At 42.0% G+C, this 20,888-nt stretch overlaps 1 protein-coding gene across 5 annotated transcripts in view; it reads left to right on the forward strand.

The window, feature by feature from the left end:
* The window catches only part of LOC149262811 (methionine--tRNA ligase, chloroplastic/mitochondrial-like), a 440,349-nt gene that overhangs the window by 83,263 nt on the left and 336,198 nt on the right, over positions 1–20,888 (forward strand). For all 5 annotated transcript variants that reach the window (XR_016259204.1, XM_089425277.1, XM_089425282.1 and 2 more), the window contains one exon: positions 16,383–16,507. Coding sequence is in view for 4 of the 5 variants with exons in the window: in XM_089425277.1 (XP_089281403.1) it covers positions 16,383–16,507 (125 nt within the window). In the remaining variant the exon portion in view is untranslated. The remainder of the gene's footprint in view (positions 1–16,382; positions 16,508–20,888) is intronic.

Here is a 20,888-nt window from a genome sequence, read left to right on the forward strand (position 1 = left end):
AAATTCACAAGTCTACAAGTCTAATGAGTAATCTATGACAAAAAGTAGTAGATTGTGAATATATCTACTAATCTCTCCTCCTTCCACCACGAATAGAACGTGGTGGCGGGCCTCCACGTGGTGGCAATGAAGAAGATGGTGCCTATGGAAGTCGTGGCACTGAAACTGATGAAGAAGAACCCCCTGCTGTTGGTGTTGAACCATGGAACCTAGGAACCAAGGGACCAGATGGGGGTGGGGGTGGTGGCATATCAACACGGTCATCATCATCCTAGAATCGCTCAAAAAATTCATGCAAAAAAAAAACACTAGTTAACAAAAAAATTAAAAACATGAATAATTGAATTAGAGAAATGCTTTATAAGGGAAAATTGGAAAATTCATACCACAATGGACATACCTGGAAAAGAGCATCCTCTAATTGCTCTAGTCGCAACACTCCATCCTCCAAATTGGGCTCCTCTGGATTCTTGTCCCAAATCAACAAGTCTTTATTAGACTTTGCATCTTCACAGTAATGGGACAACAATCGCAAGTTGTAATGAACATAAACCAAGCTCTCTGGCCGGTCTAAACTCAACCTGTTCCTTTTAACACTGTGGATGAAAGAATAAGAGCTCCAACACCTCTCTGCAGAAGAAGTGTTTACCACCTGTGATAGCACCCGCAATGCCAAACTCTGTAGAAGTGGAGTACCCCCTCCATGCATGTTCCACCACTCAAGAGCAGAAAAAGTCTCTCGATCTCTAATTGCATGCATGCTCCCAAATGGACCAGTGTTGAGCGTATAGTTGCTCACCTGTCTCCGTACCAATGCAGCCTCCTCCTCATCAGGGATTAATTTACTCAATGCAACCATATATTTTTGGTGAACCTCTTGATCTTGGTGTGGTTTTCTCCTGCTTCCCCCCCCAGGTGCTGGTGTTGAAAGCCATGATGGATGATAGTATTTAGGTGTCAAAACATATGCTAATGCATGCAATGGAATATTTAGCATTTCCCATCGGTTTTGCACCTCTACACGAATATAATTGTACAAGGTGGTATCTCTAGGCTCAACAATGTCTTTAATCTGCCCCAACATGCTATCCATTTGCTCATACACCTCCCCAATTACTGGTCGATCTGAATCTGCAAACTTGATCATGTAATAAATTGGTTTGGTGAATTGCAAAATATATTTAACCTGTGACGAAAAGTAACTGTCAAGAACAGTGTCCTTGACTGCATTAGCACCATCTGTGTCAGTGTTAATTTCATCCCATGTTTCAGCACACACCAGATTAGTTAAAGCTTGTCTCACCTTCACTAGCCGCCTAAAGGTGAGGTAATAGCTAGCAAATCTTGTCTTTGCAATTTTAAGCAATTGCAACTTGGAGTAAGTGCCATAGAAGTAGTTTACCCTTGTATGCCCTGTGATGAATTTAATGAGCTGCTTCCCTTTCCTGTAAACCTCAGCAATCCACCCACAATCTTTGTGTTTCACAATATCATGCATCAAAAGGTTCAATGTGTGAACCAGACACCCAGACCAAAAGATGTTTGAATGAGTACGCTCAATAATTTTTCCTACTGCCTTACAATTTGCTGCATTATCTGTGATCACTTGAACCACATTATTCGGACCAACATCTTTGATTGATTTCAATAGGAGATCTGCAATGTTTTGTGCAGTTGCACTGATGGAGGAGGAGTCATGACATGCAATAAATACTGCACCACTAGAAGAAACACCAAGAACATTTATCAAATGTTGGTTTCTAATATTTGTCCACCCATCTGATACAATGGATACCCCAGAATCCACCCACTCATTTGTAAAACGTGTCAAAGCTCTTTGAACCTTAGCTTTTTCTCTTTCTAATAACACTGTTCTAGCTTTCTCATAGTTGGGGGCCTTGTATCCTTTTGGGGCTTCATTGATGGCCTTTACCATGTCATGCCAATAGGGAGAGCGAAGCACATTGAATGGTACACCGCAAGCACAAAGAAAACGGACTATCTTTCCATCCACATCATCCCTCCCAGCAACATTAAGGAAATCCCCTATTGTTCTTCTACCTCCAGAGGTTGCAGAAGTACCATGAGGAGATGAGCAACTACCAAATTTAGAGGTTGCACTTGATTCAGAATGAGTTTTTGGTTTCTTGTTTTTTTGTTGTGCAGCCATCTCTATTTGGATGTATTTTCTTCTTTCTTCAGTTGAAATGTTTGGGCAAATTTGTACCCCACAAAACCCTTTTTTTCATCACTGTCCAACACCCCACAAAGATGCCTCCTCAGACGAGTATATGAACCACAATATGGTTTTCCTCCATGACAACCATGAGGGCACACAAATTTGTAAGATCCACCACCCTTTCCCCCATCAAGTTTGGTCACATAGTTCCACAAGGGTGTTGATGTAGCTTTCCCATCTTGTGTTTCAGTGTCCCCTTCAAGTTCATCCCCTTCCTCTTCAAACCCTTCCTCCTCATCATACATTGGGTCACTACTATTAGGACCATCACCAATGTTCTCTTCTGTTTCTTCCCTTCTATTCTTCACCCTTGCCATCATTAAAACCAAGAGTGGAATGATACATAGAAGCCAAAAGAACACCATCTTGGAATATGGATATAGGTGGTGGACAACCTGTAAATAAAGGAGCAAGTAGAAACAATGGGAAAGAGTAGGAGAGGGAGGAGAAAAATACATTTTTTTTTTCAAAAAAACAAGGGAGTTTGGGGTTTGAACTTACCTCTTTAGCTCTTGTAGATGAAGTCCTCCAAGCTCCTCCTCCTTCTCCTAGCTCCTCCTTCTTCACTCCTCCAAGCTCTCCTCTCTTCTCCTCTCCTTTCCTCTCTTCTCTTCTCCTCTCCTTTCTTCTCTTCTCCAACTCTCATAAACTCAAAGTGAGAAAATGAGGAATGAATGGGGGCTTTATTCTTTTCATTCCTCACCCTAAACTCACCCTAAACTCACCCTAACCCACCCCCTCAATGCTAACTTAAGTTAACTTTAAAAAAAAATTAAAAAAAATGATGTATTTTTCCCTTGCCCGCGCGGTTTTGGAGGAAGCGCTCCGAAGCGCTGCGTGAAGCGCACGCTTCCGGGCCCGAAGCGTGGCGCTTCAGAGGCCCGAAGCGCCATCCGAAGCGCGCTTCGGGGCCCACGCTTCCTAAAATCCAGGAAGCGCTTTAAAAAATCCGAATCGCGCTTCGCAGTTTTTGGAATCGCGCTTCCTGGGGCGCTTCCGGAACGCTTCCGTACGGAGCGCGATTCCGGCCTAGGATCCGGGGGGGGGGGGGCGCTTCCTGCAACGTTGGTTAGGATGGACTTTTAGGGTTGGAGGCAAAAAGGTCATAAGGGCAAGTTTACTTCACCAGTGGGCCCAGGGGCATTTGGAGATGTTTCATGGGTTTTTGAGGAGTTTTTAGGGGATCCTATGACATTCGCTTGGCGGATTCCATCATTTGCACAACTTGTCTTTCGTTCTGTCGCATTCCAACAACTTTCGAAAAACAGGGTTATTATTGGGCTTACCTTAGTTAATTACGCCTAAGGTGGCATTCTGAGAGGAATACTTGACCGAACACCTTAGTGTAATAGCTCGTTGGAACTAGAACGAAAATATTTATAAGATGGAATGGTTAGAAGTGATTTTCAGTGACCTGAGGAGGCGTGGTGGCCAATTTACCCTTTTCCCACATTAAAAAGAACATTTTAATTAATAAAAAGAGGGAAAAGTGCTTAATGATTAAAATAATCACAAAATGAGAGGTTCTAGAGGGGTCCATCAGATGTATAAAAAGAGAAGGAGGAGGCCATTATAGGATATCTTGGATTTGATATTACTTCTTGTATGAGAGGTTGAGAACCCGATTCTCTACTTCCTTGGAAGCCCCAGGACGGAAACCCTCGAGTGTGTTAGTGGGTGTTGGATGAAAACCCAATATTCTTGAGAAGATTTCACTCAGAAATCTCATAGTGCTTCAGTGGAGTTTGTAAATAGCAGTTTTACCGTAGCTGGTTTTCCATCCCTAAGCCTGTATCTATCAGCTCGTGCACCCACCAAATGTCTCAACTCGAGTGTCTCCCTCATGCCCATGGCACCCTGTGTTTTATCCAACATCCTAAGGTGAGCCTCCCATGTCCTACTGCGTGTATTGAGACCATCAAGGGGCAACAACCAAATGCTTTGCGATTGTAAGCAACACTGGAGAGTGATGGGTGGGTACGTCCCCAAGGGTATGATCAAGAGTCTGCAACAATACTAAAGAGTAATTCTATGGACGTCCCTCTCTCTGCCTCAGATCTGTTGATAAACCAATCAAAGACCTGTCTCCATTGAACATGGCATCCCCAGATGCTCAAGCACGTCCTCATCAATCCTAGGTGTGCTGCACCCAATGTTACACCTAATGTCCTTGTCCATAAGTCTCCTTGGATGCAACGCTCCAAGAGCCTACTGTGCCACACCATATGCCACTATATACCACCAAGTATCCCTGTACTCCATGACATGGCACTGTACACCGCGACTTTTCCCTATATACCATTGGATTACCCTGCCTGCTACTATATCACAGTGTATGCACCAATGCATTCGTCACTCCACTAACAAACCCAGTGTGGTGTGAGTCGCTAACCCTACTCCATGGTGTAAATCCATGCACCGCAACACATCGCCATGCACCTCTGTGCTCACCTGCAACCCACTGCTACACATTTTATGCTCTACACTACACTGGATACCATGATCTAAAGCTAAGATAGTACGCGTCGGCCCGCACCTGACCGGTATCGCCACCTCCACTGCCGCATCACCATACCCTTTGATGCATGGGCCTCGCCTCCAAATCCTCCTTAAGGGACATGAAAGTTGAATCCCCATATGTCCCAGTGGCGATGCCACCACTGTGTTGCTCCTCCGTGACCCCTGTGCCTCACATAATTAGGGAGAACCCTCGGCCCCATATAAGACACTGTCTAGTGGCCTGCCAATGTCACCTCCAACAAATTCCTGCCAGAGTATGTTGATCATCTTGTGATCCCATGTACAACCATCATACCCAGATGACTCATGGAGTCCCTTCACAAACTAACTGGCCACTGGTGCTAAGTGAAACCTCCCTAGAAAATGTGCACGCTCGACTGCTGGGTGAACTATACCACCAATGCCATAGTCAATTTGTGTATCTAGTAAATGGTAGGTAGTCCCACCTGGATCCCAATGCCAACCTGGGCCGCTAGTATCCCCGATGCCTGAATGTGCCCACTGACTCTCACTCCGATCTATGCCTAGCTCCATATGCCAAGCCCACTCCATCGAGTACCAACTCGGAACCTCTCACCATCCAACCCCTAGGGAAGGATAGAAAGCCCGAACTCCTGTACACGGGACCAGCCACCCATCCTGTGAATGTTCCCCCTGCGTAGTTCATGTCGCCTCCTCTCATGGATTTGGTCGACACATAAAATCTGTCTAGTTAATTTGGCATCTCTGGTTCCACTGTGTAGAGGTAGCCTAGCAATGTTGCCAGCCCCATCTATATAGGCTCGAAGAGAGCTATTGCCTGGAGGTACTACAACTCTGCTGACGGTCTGTGCATCTATCTGCTCTAAATCGGTGTCCAACCCAAAATATCACTGCTCGCTCTCCTCCACCATGGGCTCAACATGAGTCAAAGACTGCTCCTCCTCGACAAGATCACGTCCCTCTATGTGTTCTCCATGCTACTGTAGGTGGCTATCATTTAGGGATTCATTCATGGCTTCGGGTACCTTTGTGTCTCTTGGCACCTCATCTAGGGACAATACCTCATCAACAGGTGGCTCTATGGGTGTAGGCTCTATTCTCTCCACCAAGGTGTCAACTGGTGCTACCAAAGAGTTCTCCAACACTGGTGACTCTTGTGCCACACTGGGTATATCAATGTGCTCCACACCACCCTGTGTGCCCTCAGCATCATGCTCAAACTCCTGATATCTAAAGCCAAGTCTCCACTATCAAAAGCGCCCCTAGGTCTCACCCTGTAATTGTCCCTGTCCTGCCTGCTCCTTTTGAGGAGATCTGGTGCCCCAATTTTGTCGAATTTCCCCACATGGTGTAGATGGTTGTACCCACATGCCCTGTGCACCCATAACGACTCTACTGTAAGGACGAGGATAGATCTGGTTTGTCACCTTCCTTAACTGGGAAACTTCTCATTGTTCCAGCAGATTCCAACCCCGAATTCCTGCATACTGAACTTCCTTGAGCCATGAGTTGTCTATGGTTTCACTTACTTGTCACTATGCATATATGCTGAAATCTTCCATGATCTTGCTGGCTACCCCACAGTTGGCGAAGATCATGCTCTGAAACCACTGTAATATTCCAACTTGAAATTTACAGCAGATGCTAGATGCATGAAATAAGCTATGGAAAATAAATTTTCCTACATAGGCATTAATCAATAAAATATTGGAAATAGGGTGAATAACTAAGCCATTTTCTTAATGTGGAGAATTGGGTACATGATATAATAAGAAAGATAGAACTTGAGCTTGCTACAGCGAGCAAGGTAAGATCCCAGGTGAGAAATGGTAGTGCGTAAGTGTTGGGAATGGCTCCGCCAAAAACCTCTGCGCTGACCCAAAAAATTACTACGATTGCTGCTGTAGGTGCGTTGAGATTTCGGGTATAAGATCTACTCCAAAAATTATGAAAAATTAAATGTAGGCTCTCCACACCAACTCCAATCAAATCCAGAAATACCTCACAGACCCAAGTGGTGGAAATTGTCCTAGGGTAAACTGCGACCTCCTCCAATAATTTTTGTTGCTGCTCGCTGAATGGAACTAGGAATTCTGCCCTTAGAAGTGCTCAAAAAATTCTGTAAAATTAATCTTAGCCTCCTCTCGTCAAGCCCACAAAAACTGATAAAGGGTTTTTGCTGAATCCAACATGCCCTAGTGACCCCAATTTGTGCATGGACCTCTAATTGGCTAGCAAAATTGGTTGTAGATGAAATCTGCTACAAAATGCTCCAAATATCTCCTAGGAAATCTCCTTCCCACTAGTTTACTTCCTACCAAACCTCCGTAGCCACACCATATTTTCTCTTTGCCCAAGTGATTGCGCAACAATGCCCAGTGAGCCCATGCACAGGCCAAGAATTGGAGCAATTCAAATCTCCCAAACACCTCATCAACAGACCTGCAATTTGACAAGAAACTCCATCCCTCTTAATGGAATAATTATTTGCTAATTAGCTGGCTCAAATTCCCCTTTTTGCTAACCCTACCAAGAGCCTTGAATTTCGCTCCTGCGCCCAAGGGATCTCGCTCCAACTGAAGGAAATGAATGTAAATATGCCCAAAGGAAATGAATGTAAATATGCCCAATGGAAACTCTGAATTGAGCTCCCCAAATTGCCTCGTTGGGGAGACACTCTAAGTTCTCCGAAATGAGGGTGGAATCAATGTTGCACGAAGCGCCCTCCCCCCCCGGTTCCAAGCCCGGAAGCGTGTCCGTGCGGAAGCATCTAGGAAGCTTCGGCGGAAGCTTCCGCTTGATTTTGCCTCTTCCTGGAATTTTCCGAAGCGTGGCTCGGAAGCGCGCTTCGTACGATGCTTCAGTAGTACGAAGAGTGGCGCTTCGGAGGGCGAAGCGTACGCTTCCGTACGATTCTGGAAAAGCGTCTAGAAAATCGTTTTTTTTTTCAATTTTTATTTTTATTTTTATTTTTTTTAATTTTAGGTGAGTTTGCTTGTTGGGGGTGGGGTCCACCTTGGGTTAGGGTGAGGAATGAAGGCAAAAAAAAATATAAATATAGCAGATGCTCCCTCATGGTAATGTTAAATTCTTAAAGTAAAAGTGACATTCTCCTTTATTTTTCATTTTCATCCTTTTACTTAAATTTTTAACATTACCATGAAATGACTCGGGATGTTTGAGAGTGGTTCCAGCCTCATTGGACTTCTTATGGAGAAAATAGAATTTCATATCCTATTCAAAATTCAGTAGACTTAACAGTTTTCAGGAATTCAGGATCAATGGGATTGTGGCATTTCATTAGATTATATCAAGTATGAAGGTATGCGATTAGCATTTAACCAAGAGCACCAAGCCCTATATGTACCCTAGTGTTGGTGGTGTTAATTGTTGAACTCCTTTGTCACACGGCATGCCCTTAGCAGAAAATTACCTTTCAATCAAGTCAAAATCATCGATAAAGCATGTTAAGGTTTTTCTACCATATTTTAAGTCTTGAATTAGGTAGTTTGATCAAAATTGGGCAATGTTGACTAATATCCCCAGAAAATCGAGGTAGAGGCAAAGGCTAGACAAGAGGAGAAGAATCTAGATTCTAGATGGTTGATGCATCTAAATGGTTGATGCTCGAATAATTAATCATTAATGTACAATGGATGTTATATCTATCTTGATTTATGCAAAAATATGCATGTTTTCATGTCTTCTACAACTAATTTGGTATTTGGGATGTTTTTTTTTGAGTATAAATGCAAAAAATTATAATATATATATATATATATATAGCAGACGCTTCCGCAAACGCTTTGCTTCCTAAATTTTTGGAAAATGATGCTTCGACGTCCCCGCTTCGTGCAATATTGGGTGGAATTCTTGCTCGAGAAATCCTTGTGCTAAATAAGATGGGTTGTTTTGCTTTAGCAACTCAAGAGAACTAGTGATTAAAGTTAAAATGATCCAAGATGTCCAAATGAGAGCCTCCATGCTCAATTTATAACTGTTGGCCCTCTCCTCCTTGGTGGCCCCCACTCTCCACTAGTTCACACCCTTTCTCTTTCTCTCTCCTATAGGAAGTGTGAATTGCTCCATTGGGTGAATTTAATTCTCTTGTGGCCCCCACATTTTATATTTCTCCCAAGTGAATGTGCTATGCTTAGGGACTTAATGTCTCAAGTCTATTTTAATCTTAGCCGTTGATTAGGGACTTAATCTCGGCTATTGATTCATCAACAGGAAAAGTATAAGAGAAGACTTGAGGGTCAGTTGGAGATATACTAAGGGAGACCAGTCAGTTCAATTTATGGAGCGGGGCTTGGCTGAGAAATTCGAACTAGTGAACTGGATTTTAGTGAGAGGCAGCGGGTACATAACGGAGAGGCAAGGATACTACCGGAGGACCAATGCAAAGATCAGAGGGGCTAACACAAATCCAATTAGAAAGACGCAGAGGCAGCTGGATTGCGCAGTGACTAGAAGGCTTGCGTGGGTGATGCAGAGATGCCAGGTGCTGACGCAGTGAGGCAGAGTGCTGACGCAGAGGGTTTGGGAGCTGCGCAGAGGCCAGCGGGATTGATGCTAAGCCTAGAGAAGCGCCGGATGATTTTGTGGTATTACTGCCGTGTGGTTATCTTTGTTGGGTAATCTAGTTTGGCACTGTAGTTGTATTCAAGAAAAGCTAATTAATAAAATCCTCCTCTGCTGCACCGGTTTTCCCGCATTGGGTTTTTCCGAGGACAATTGTCCAAAAATAACTATTGATGTGTTTGTTTCTGTAAAATGGTGTGATATTTGCAGTAGAATTTATTTTAATATTTACTGAAGGGATTTCGTAAATAACGTATTGGAAAATAAGTAGGTAAAAAAAATCAGTTGCTGCAGTGATAGAATTTTTGTTTAGAAATTTTCATACCTGGAGGCTGCCTTCACATACGTCTGCTCTACTCCAATGGCTGGCCCCAAGGGTGTCTGCTCATCCTCCATTATGGGCTTGATATGAGCCACTAGTTGACTCTCTAAAAATGGCCCATCTTGCACACTGTGTGTATCATCTGACTCATGCTCCTCTATGTGCTCTCTATGCTGAATCATTAGTTGTTCATTTGCTCCCAAATCTCCTTCCCTCATGGGAACAATCAGCTGCTCGCCATACTCCTCTACCACACATGGATGCACATCTGGGCTACTGTCATCAACTCCACATGACTGCTCATGCTCCTCAGAGGTATCATCATATGAACCCATGGACTCGTCCAAAGAAGAATCCTCACCCTGAAAGTCAAAAGGAATATCCTCCTGCTCTACCTCTGTCACCTCCTCAGTGTCACCCAAACATGAGTGGTCAGGTCTCCAAGGTCCTTTGTAGATGAAGCAAAGTCCCTTCCTCCTCAACTCATTCTTGCTACATGATCCACCAAACCTGAGCAGCTCCTCCTTGATCAACTGTCTCTTGAATAACTCAATGTTCTGCTCAACCAGACTTTTGGCTAGCTCATAAGCAACAGGTGAGACCAACTGCTCTCTCCTCCAAACAAACAACAATTGAGACTGCAACTCCCGACAAATGGCATGATGATCTCTCATACATGATGATAAGATGGACTACATGTGTGCTATGACTGTGTCACAATGATGTTTCCTAATGTTAAAGAAGCATTGGAACATTTGTAAGCTCAAACCATCACACTCTAGACCAAACACGATTTCATAAGTTCTATCAGGGCCATGCCTTCTAAAATATCAAGCTTCTTCCCAAAGGTAGAGCCTGCACTCTTGTCCAAGTCTCGAAAAGTTTCTATCATAAGTATGAAAACTCTCCTCATAACATCATCATTGTAAGGAGTTATAGGGGCGGTTATTCTCATGATGTTACTGAGACAAGATACAGCTGGAAGTCTAACCCCTTCACAAGGTTCCTCCAAGAACTTGGGATGTATTAAAGCTAACATGACTGGTTTCAAAGCCCACATCAACTTCTTCCCCTTTAACTAACTGAGTTTGGAAAGGAGGGCATCTAGTTCATCAAGTTTGAAGAGAATGTGAAAATTCTATCACTGCAACATCTGATTTACTTTGCGTACTTATTTTCAATAAGTTATTTATGAAATTCCTTCAATAAACATTAAAATAAATTCTGTTGTAGATATCACACCATAATATAGAAACGAACACATGCATAAGAATCAACACATCGACACAGATATTTTGGACACAGTCCCCGAAAAAACCCAATGTGGGAAAACTAGTGCAGGAAGGAGGATTTTATTATTCAGCATTTCTTCAGTACAACCGGATGCCAAACTGGCTTACCCGACAGAGAGAAAAATTCTCCAGCACTTTTCCCAGTCCCAACGTCAGCCTGGCTGACCTCTGTGTAGCTCCTAGACACCCTGCGTTAGCCCTAGGTGCCTTTTTGATATAATGGATATATTCATGAGCCTACTTTGATTATATGCTGTCTTCTATCCATTGTTTTAAGAAACGGCCATTTCAATACCGAAACGGCCGGGTTGATCCAAGCCATTACCCTCTGTTGTGACCCGGCCCTTGGAATGGTTCGACTGGCCGAGTCAGCCATGACTCGGCCGAGTCATTGAATGACTCGGTCGAGTCATGGCTGACTCGGCCAACTCGGCCGTTTCCGTTATGACTCGGCCGAGTCACAAAAAAACGCCCAGGCACACGTCAAACTGCGATTTAATAAATTTTTAATGGATTTTTAAAGTGTTTTTTGGTTGGTTTGGACTCCAAGCAGTTATATGAATTTGCTAAATGACTTTTGGGGTCCATTTCCCCCTCCCAAACCCTATTTAACACACCCAAGTGCTCTCATTCTCTCACAACAATCTTATGCATTTGAGTGAGAGTCTTCTTTGAGAGTTAGTGAGCAGTTCTTGAGCTTGTTTTGGAGCAGCAGTGAGGAGTCTTGGAGGAGCATTGTAGCTGGAGTGAGGAGCTTCTTGGGCAGCGATTTGGAGCAGCATTGAGGAGCTGATTCTTGGAGCAAGCTTGAGGAGGCAGTTTGTGCCTGGAGGTATTTTTTTCACCTCTATAAATCTATTTTTGCTTAGTAAATTTTAGGTGCATATCTAGAAAGCTTAGAGAGTGTTTTTTGTCAAATAAATGAACATTGAATCAAGGTTTTTTTTTTTTTCATTTTCAGATTGTTTGCTTTCATTTCCTAGTCAAAAAATGGCACCTAGAGCAAGAGATCCTGCTTGGGCATATGTTGAAATGGTTGATAGTCAAATGCAATGCAAATTTTGCCATAGCAAAATTAAGGAAGGTCTTGGGGGCATTAATAGGCTAAAACAACACTTGGCAGGGATTAGAGGCCAAATTACCCCATGTACCTCATCAGAAATTGGGGAGATTAGGAAGAATTTGTTGGCCAGCTTTGAGAAATTTAAAGAAGATAAGGCTAGGTAAAGAGACATACAGGCTGAAATTGGGAGGAAGGGGGAGATACAAAAAATGATGGCTGCCAACCCCCATTATGATTTTGAGGGTTCTTCCTCTATCCCTCAAACTGATACATCCAACCCTTTCCGATATATTCCTCCCTCTTTTGGTTCTGTTCAAGATAAGGGAAAGGGTAGAATGAAAAAGGGTGATGTGACTATCAAAAGTTATTTCACTCCCTCCTCTCCATCAGATGCTCATGGTCCTGAAGTTAGTAAAACTCAAATGCACCCCACTTTAGATGACCATTGGAAGAAAGAATTGAGGGAGACTTCTTGTGAGTACATAGCTAGAAGGTGGTATGATGCTGATATCCCCTTTAATGCTGCTCATTCACCATATTATGAGCCTATGTTTGATGCCATACATGCTGCTGGAAAAGGCTTCAAAGGCCCTACTATGCATGAGCTAAGGGGGTTTCGTTTGCAGAAAGAAATTCAATCCATTAATGAGTATTTGCAAGAGTTCAAGGACTCATGGGCAAGAACAGGGTGTACCATCATGTCAGATGGATGGACTGATCAAAGAAACTGTACCATCATAAACTTTCTTGTATTCTGCCCACAGCAAACCATGTTTTTAAAATCAGTTGATGCATCCGATAAGGTAAAAGATGGCCACTTGTTGTTTCAGCTATTGGATCAGGTTGTTGAGGAGGTGGGGGTGGCTAATGTTGTTCAACTCATCACAGATAATGCCTCTAACTATGTTCTTGCTGGTAAACTGTTAAAGGAAAAACACAAGACCATCTTTTGGACCCCATGCGCTGCACATTGCATAGACCTCATGCTTGAGGATATTGGAAAATTAGATTGGGTCAAAAACACTATAGATCATGCCAAAAGCATAACAAAATTTATCTACAATCATACATTGATTTTGAGCCTCATGAGGAAACACACTGGGGGCAATGATATTATTAGGCCTGCCATCACTAGATTTGCTACACATTTTTTGACATTGCAATCTATGCTTTCCCAACATAGAAACTTGCAAAAGGTGTTTTCCAGTGATGAATGGAATCAAAGCAATTGGTCTAACAAACCGGAAGACAAAGAATTGAAAAGGAAAGTCTATGAAGAAACTTTTTGGAGAAAGGCAGCAGAGATTGTGAAGCTTGCTGAGCCACTAGTTAAGGTGTTGCGGTTGGTGGATGGGAAAAGGTTGGCTATGGGCTTCATTTATGAGGCTATGGATCAAGCAAAGGAGCAAATAAAGATGGTATACAAGGATAGAGTGGCAAAGTATGGGCCCATTTGGGCAATCATTGATGAAAAATGGAACAATCAACTCCATCGCCCTATACATGCAGCTGGGTATTTTTTGAACCCACGGTATCATTATAAAGCTAAGGAGTCAGGAGCTTTGAGGGGGGAGGTCAGAGATGGACTGATTGATTGCATTGATCGCATGATCCCATTGGAGTCTGATCAGCTGGAGATACACCGACAGGCCACAATCTTCAGCAATGCTTCAGGTACCTTTGGGAAGAACCTAGCAAAGATTGCAAGAGAAGCAGATGAGCCAGGTAAACAAAAATTTCAATTTTCAAATTCTTAATAGTTTTACTTTTTTTTTAAAGTTTGTTAAATCGTTTATAATTTGAAAGTTAGATATAATTTGTAATTTTGTTGAGCTAACTCATTACACTCCTATGTGTTTTGCAGCACAATGGTGGGAGGCCTTTGGTGGCCATTGTCCTGAATTGCAAAGGTTTGCAATTCGTATTTTGAGTCAAACTTGCAGTGCATTTGGGTGTGAGCGCAATTGGTCTATCTTTGAGAGGATTCACACAAAGAAGAGAAACCGTTTGGATAAAAAATGGTTAAATGATGTAGTTTATGTCCAATACAACCTTCGGCTCAGACGAAACCATTTGCTGAACAAAAGACCTGATTCAGATCCCATTGTGTTGGAAGACATTGATCCAACATCTGATTGGGTAGTGGAGAGTCGTCCAGCAGAGTTTGATCCTGATGAGGATCTTGATTTAGATTTAGATATGGAGACATCAGTTGAACTTGAACATGTTGTTCAACTTCAGCTTGTTCAGTTGAATGCAGATCCCAATCCACTAGCCTCAGTCTCACAGCCAGCAAGGACTCCAGTTGTAGGTGCTTCCTCTGCTCAGCCATGACAGAAGCGCAACTGCATATCTACTATATCTCAGCTTGCATCTGCTGCAGTTGCACAACCTGCTAGTGGTACCACTTCTACATTTGTAGTTGGAGATGATGATGATGATGAGGAGCCATGGGGCCCCCTGTCTGACTCTGATGATGATGATCCAGAGATTGATCGACATGATCTTGGCTCCTCTGGCAGTAGCTACTAGCCAGTAGTACTAGTACTGGAGTCTGGTCACCGTCACAGTTTACTTTTGTTGTAGAGGCCATTTCTAGCCTCCTTGGTTATGTGTTTTTTGTTTTGAGTCTTTGATCATGTATGAGAGTTGACTATGTATTGCCATTGGGTACCATTTTGATATAATGGATTGGTTCATGAGCCTACTTTGATCATACGTTGTCTTCCATCTATATTATAATGCTGTGTTTTTTGGAAACATGAATGAAAATCTTTAAAATTATGTTTAAAATCTTTGAAATTATGTTTTTTTATAAAAAAAGTAAATATTTAATGTATTTTTTACAACGACCAAGTCATTGAAATCGAGCCGGCCGAGTCATTACCGTTTCGAAGTCGGAGTCGGAGTTGATCCTCGGCAGAGTCGGAGTCAGAGTCGGAGTTTTAAAACTATGCTTCTATCTATATTCTAACGCTGTGTGTTTGGAAACATGAATGAAAATCTTTAAAATTATGTGTTTTTATAAAAAGTAAATATTTAATGTATTTTTTACAATGACCTAGTCATTGAAATCGAGCTGGCCGAGTCGATACCGAGTTGGAGTCGGAGTTGGAGTTGACCCTCGGCCGAGTCGGAGTTGGAGTCGGAATTTTAAAACATTGGTTGGAACACAGGGGGGGTATGGTTAATGAAACATTTGCTTGGTTCCCGTTGACTTCCATCCCACACCTTGCTCTAAAGACTAGTTTCAAAACAATTAAGAGGGAGGTTCCATTTAGACTAGACATATAATCTAATTATAGCCAAGATCCTCGCATTACACCTAGATCTTAGGATTTGCATAACATACAGGTAAGTCAATCATTTAAGCAACGGTTGTCCATCCGACTACTTGGTCTTAATTTGTAATATTCAAGAATTTTGACTCCATAAGGCACTAGTCTCATTTCTAAATCTAATTAAATCCTTAAGTCTTGGTAAATTTAACCAAGTAGCTAGGCCACTCAACTGTGTCTCCCAGATAAGTTGGTCCCCAACTTGTCTTTCATCATCTCATTTCCATAGGGACTACCCCCCATAGCCTGCTGTTGGGAGACAACTAGAATGGAGTGGGTAGGGATCGGAGTGACAGCGCCCGTCCTGAGCAGTTGTCGCATTGCCTGTACAATCTGACCAACAACAGGTAAAATCAAAATTACTGTTTCCTTTTTCTTGTTATTTCTTTATTTTTTAATCCTATATTTTCAATACCATGCGAATATACCATGGATTTTGGAACCACTGGTTCTGATACCAGATATTACGCATATCTATATATCTATATATATATATATAATGAATTTGAATAGTTGAATGATGTTGATTTGTACACTGCAGGACCCAGCTTAAATATAGCCTTGGGTGCCTTCTAATGAGGGATCGTTATCTTTGATAGTGCCCCCTTAGATAATTACTACATTTATTATTACATAACAGTGTATTATTATTATTTTTATACATAACAGTCTCAACCAGTGTTAGCCCCATTAATGATGTGAATCCTTATTGTCTCTTAGCGCATTTGTGCTAATGGTTGCTACCTATTATATTGTTTGTTAGTTCATTATTTTCATAAATATTTATATATATTGGATCATTCCATTTACGTATCTGTACATGTTGAATAGATATTGTTCCTCATTTTAGGCTGTAAGGTGCTAGATTGGTTCCACAGTGTTTTTGTTTTCCTTGTGAATTTCTCAGTTTGATTATAGCAGAAAAATTATGGATATCTATCAAAATAACAAAGTGATTGTTCAGTTTCTATTTTCATTAATTTTTGAGAAGAAAAGAAATTTGAACTGTCATTTTTAATTCTGTTATCTGTTGATCTTTTAGGTTCAAAGCTGGGTGAAAAGTGGCTTAAGGGACTTCTCAATTTCTCGGGCAACAGTTGAATGGGGCATCCCTGTGCCAAATGACAGTAAACAAACTATTTATGTTTGGTTTGATGCTCTGCTAGGGTATTTATCAGCAAACTCAGATTCATAACACAGTAAGCTAAACTTAAGCACATAAAATGTGAAGAATATATATCAAGGGAGGTTTCTTGAAAATCCAGCTAGATCACCTGCAGATGTAAATGGAAATATTCGTTGTGCATTAGTAAATTTTTTCTTTTGGAATGACCTTAGCTTGCAAAAGTTGTTCTTATGAGTTTGTTGCAAACCAGATTTCTATTGTGTTTCCTACTATATGACCCTAGATGGAAACATGAAAGGATTTTGGCCAATGTGTCTTGCACCTATGAAACATCAATGTTGTGTTGCATTTGCTGAGGGCTGCTAGTCCAAATAGATATGAGAGATCGTGATGGCCCATAATGATGGACACTTGAGTTTCTTGGGGTCCCAAGTACAACTAATTTTTGGAAACAGTAATTAAATTGTTTTGATCCTGTTTTACCTAATACTAAATAGCATATTAGAGACAATAATACTATCAAGATTACATACTAGGAATATCGATGGAAAGATAGCGATTAGATTATGTTAGCCTATAATTTGACTATGTTATTCAGTTTGATATAAATTCTTTGTGTAATGGTGGTTACCTATTTACTTCTGCTGAGTTTTCTTTGACTGAAATCTGTGTGCATGTCTCATATTCTTGCACTGAACATTCAGAGCCATTTATGAAGATATTGCACTCTTATTGGTGGATGAAAGCATCTAAGCAAAGAAATTTTCAAGTGTCTGCAAGGGAGATTATTGTTCTGAAATTCAGTATATGTCATGTCCCTTAAAAACATTAGTAACAGGGTGCTGCAACACAATTTTGCACATTTTTGACTTAGGAAGGGGGCCCCACACTTCAACTTAGGGACTTAGGGGACAAAGTCGACTTTATTTGGCAGCTAGTGGAATGTGGGGGCCACCCACATGGGGAATCCGAACTAGCCATTCGATATGCTTGGAGGGAAATCGAATGGATGGATGGAGGGGCCCACATGAGGCTAAGGAGGCCCAAGGAGATATAAGGAGAGACCAACTCTCATTTTGGTTCATCTTTTGACATTTGCAAAAAAACACACCTCTGTTCACTTTGTTGTTTAGCGAGTCTACCAGCTGTTTAGCCACGAGTCTCTCACGCGGGAGATTCAACCTCTACTTCGGAGGACTATCCATGCCCGCCAGCTAGTGGAATGTGGGGGCCACCCACAAGGGAATTCGAACTAGCCATTCGATATGCTTGGAGGGCAATCAAATGGATGGATGTGTTAATTAATGTTGTCATTGATGTCAATATGCCATTGGCCGAGATGGAAAATATTCTTGATATGCCTAATGAATATCATGAAACCCTAGAATGAGATGATAAGGTTGAAGACAATAGATGCATGGTTTCATATGATGTCGTAGCTCTTGTTTGATAAGAATGTCATCAATTAATATGTCAAGTCACTAATGAAGAAGTCTTAAGAAGTGCCAAGTGCCAAGTATTTAGAAGTCCTTGATGACATATGGAGGACTACATTTGATGATGTCATATTCTTGATGAATGACCACAATTGATGATGGCACTTGATGAGGTCTTGATAACATGGTTGGAGATCATTTGATGGTTGGAAGATTATTTTGGAGTTCTCCTAATGATGTTGCACTATGACTGCACTCGTATATGATGACATTGTTCATGCATCATGCTACATGGATGTTTCACTCGTACATAATCACTCTATGATCCTATGATGACATTGATAACAATGAAGAAGCCACGCTGTCCCAAACATTCCTCATGTTGTCCCAAACTTTTTATGCATAAAATTTAAGGACAGTCACAAAGAAAGATTATTTTGGACACCTTAGAGGCATCCTTTCAAAATGTATTGTAGACCATCTTAAAGAGTATTTTTTCCTCTTTCTAATGAGCCTTTATTTGCCCCAAAACTCCCAATAGTTTGTGAGATATTGAATTTTTAAGTTAAGGAAATTATTCCTGGCAGTGAGCCAACCTACACTCAGTGATACAAGTTGGCCTCACTTCAAATAGACATGTCCCTTCAGTTATAAACAAAATATCTAAAAATAGACATATAAACACTTCATTTTGATCAACAATTTGAATAAGAATTCAGAGATACGAAGTATAGAAGAAGACAAAAGGCCAAGTAGAACAAGGAGATTATTGTTTAGGACGAAAAAAGGATAATTCTGTTTGGGAAGAAAATCTTGGTCGAAGCTGTCGTAGTTGCCGTGGTTGAAGCTGTCGTACTTGCCATGGTTGAAGCTACCATAGTTGTCGTGGTCGAAGCTATCATAGTTTCCGTGGTCGAAGCTGTTGTGTTTGTCGTAGTTTCTGTGGTCAAAGCTGTCGTAGTTGCCGTAGTCGACGCTGCCGTGGTTGTCGTGGTCGAAGCTGCCGTAGTTGTCGTGGTTGAAGCTGACGTGGGCGAAGTTGTCATGGTCGAAGTGTTGATTTATTGGGATTGGACAAATAGAGCTTGTTGAAGTCTTCTCTTGAGAACATAATAGGGCAGAGTTGGAGAACTTTGTGAAGCAACATATTGAAGATTTGTGGAGACCATTGAATACCATGATGCATTGAAGCCATCATGAGGTGACCTTGAAGAATTTTTGTTTGGGTAACATGAAGGGCAGTGGTAACACCTTCATGCGAAGAACAATGTTGTCATTGATGATGTGACATGGAGACTAAGTGAAGCCGTAGCTGAAGATTGATAGGGCTTGTTGAAGAGGACATTGGGAGCCGCGAAGTATAACAAAACATATCTTGATGAAGTAAAGCTAAGTGTTGGAGCCCAAGAGGTTGGAGCCTCAAAGAGACAAGGTTGGTGCCTTGGAAGATAGGGTTGGAGCCTCAAAGAGACAAGGTTGGTGCCTTGGAAGATAGGGTTGGAGCCTCAAAGAGACAAGGTTTGTGCCTTGGAAGATAGGGTTGGAGCCCTAGAGGTTGGTGCTTGTACCAGAGATATGGTTGGAGCCCTAGAGGTGGTGCCTCAAAGTGACAAGGTTGGAGCCTTGGGAAGTCCAAGTCGGTGCTTGGCAAAATACAGGTTGGAGCCTGGGAGATTGAAGATTGGTGTCTTCATCTAGGGTTGGAGCCCTACAAAAATATTGTACTTCATTTATTGAGATTAATAAAAGTATTTATTTTTATTGTTCATTTTGTGTTCTAATTAGAAGTGATCTAACTGGTAAAAATAACAATTGAAAAGAAATACTGTAATATCCCTTATCAGAGATATCCCTTAAACACAAGCAAACTCCAACCAAAGAAATAATAGTAGTGCAACATACAATAATGTATACATGGAATATAAGCAGATACTCAAGAAATGCAGAGAGAAACGCTAAGCCATTTTATTATACTGAGTAATGGAAAGAGTACAAGAGGTGATTAGAAAGATGGCACCTCGACTTGCACAAGGCAAGTGAAGAAATACACTCAGAATGGTAAGGAAATGGCCTCTCTCTGAACTGCGTCCAAATTGTCGGAGAACTGCTGTGCTACTGCTACTGCTAGAATCAAATGAGGATTTGGGGCTGTTCCCCTCCTCAGAAATTGTTGAAACTCTGGAATCAGCCTTTGCTCAATCCATTACCCCCTAAATAGGACACCCTACCATACCAGTCTCCTTGACAGTCGAGCCCAGGAAGCTTTTCTAAAATAGCTGACCCCCGAAAATCACCCCCTTGGGGATCTATGCAATCCCTCAAGGCTTTGCGTTGCCCCTGAAGAGAAACCTCCAAAACTCTACCTGAAACTCTGCCAAAATCCTCCAATATGCAAGGGCTGATCCCTTGCTCAATCTCCAAGCTCAAATCCTCCACACAAACCCAGTGCGGAGCTCCTACCAAAAGAGACTGCGTTCTCCCTCTCAAGTCTGCGTAGTCATCAAAATGATCAGTTCCTCCTCAACTCCAGAAATCCCTCCTCCTGCAAAATACCGCTGAAACTAACTTGCCCGAGTAGGCACTCGAAGTCCCTCGGGGCTAAGGGTGAGATCTCCGAACGGAGACACTCGATGCACTAAACAGTGCTGGAGACAGGCTAAATTGCCAGCATGCTCTAAGTCGAAGTGACTAGCTCAAATGCAACATAATCGAATGATCAAAATGAGGAGGCTCCTCTCTCCTTTATGGCGTTGGCCTCCCTCGAAACCCCAAGGCCCACCTCCTCCAACGTGGCCTCTCTCTTGCCACGTGTTCCTTCTCCATCTGCGCAGTTCCTCCAAGTGTCTACGTGGGCCCCTTCTCTCCGTGGTCCTTGGTTCCCCTTGGCTCCCCTTTTAAGTTACAACATTGTGCTACTAGGGAGTGACTTTATTCATAATGTGAGTTATGTCGCCCTTTCCTCACCATTTTATTTATAAATAACTAT

The sequence above is a fragment of the Pinus tabuliformis genome, chromosome 6 (genome assembly GCF_031772625.1).
Source record: "Pinus tabuliformis cultivar Carrire ecotype Pingquan chromosome 6, CPIR1, whole genome shotgun sequence".
NCBI lineage: Eukaryota > Viridiplantae > Streptophyta > Pinopsida > Pinales > Pinaceae > Pinus > Pinus tabuliformis.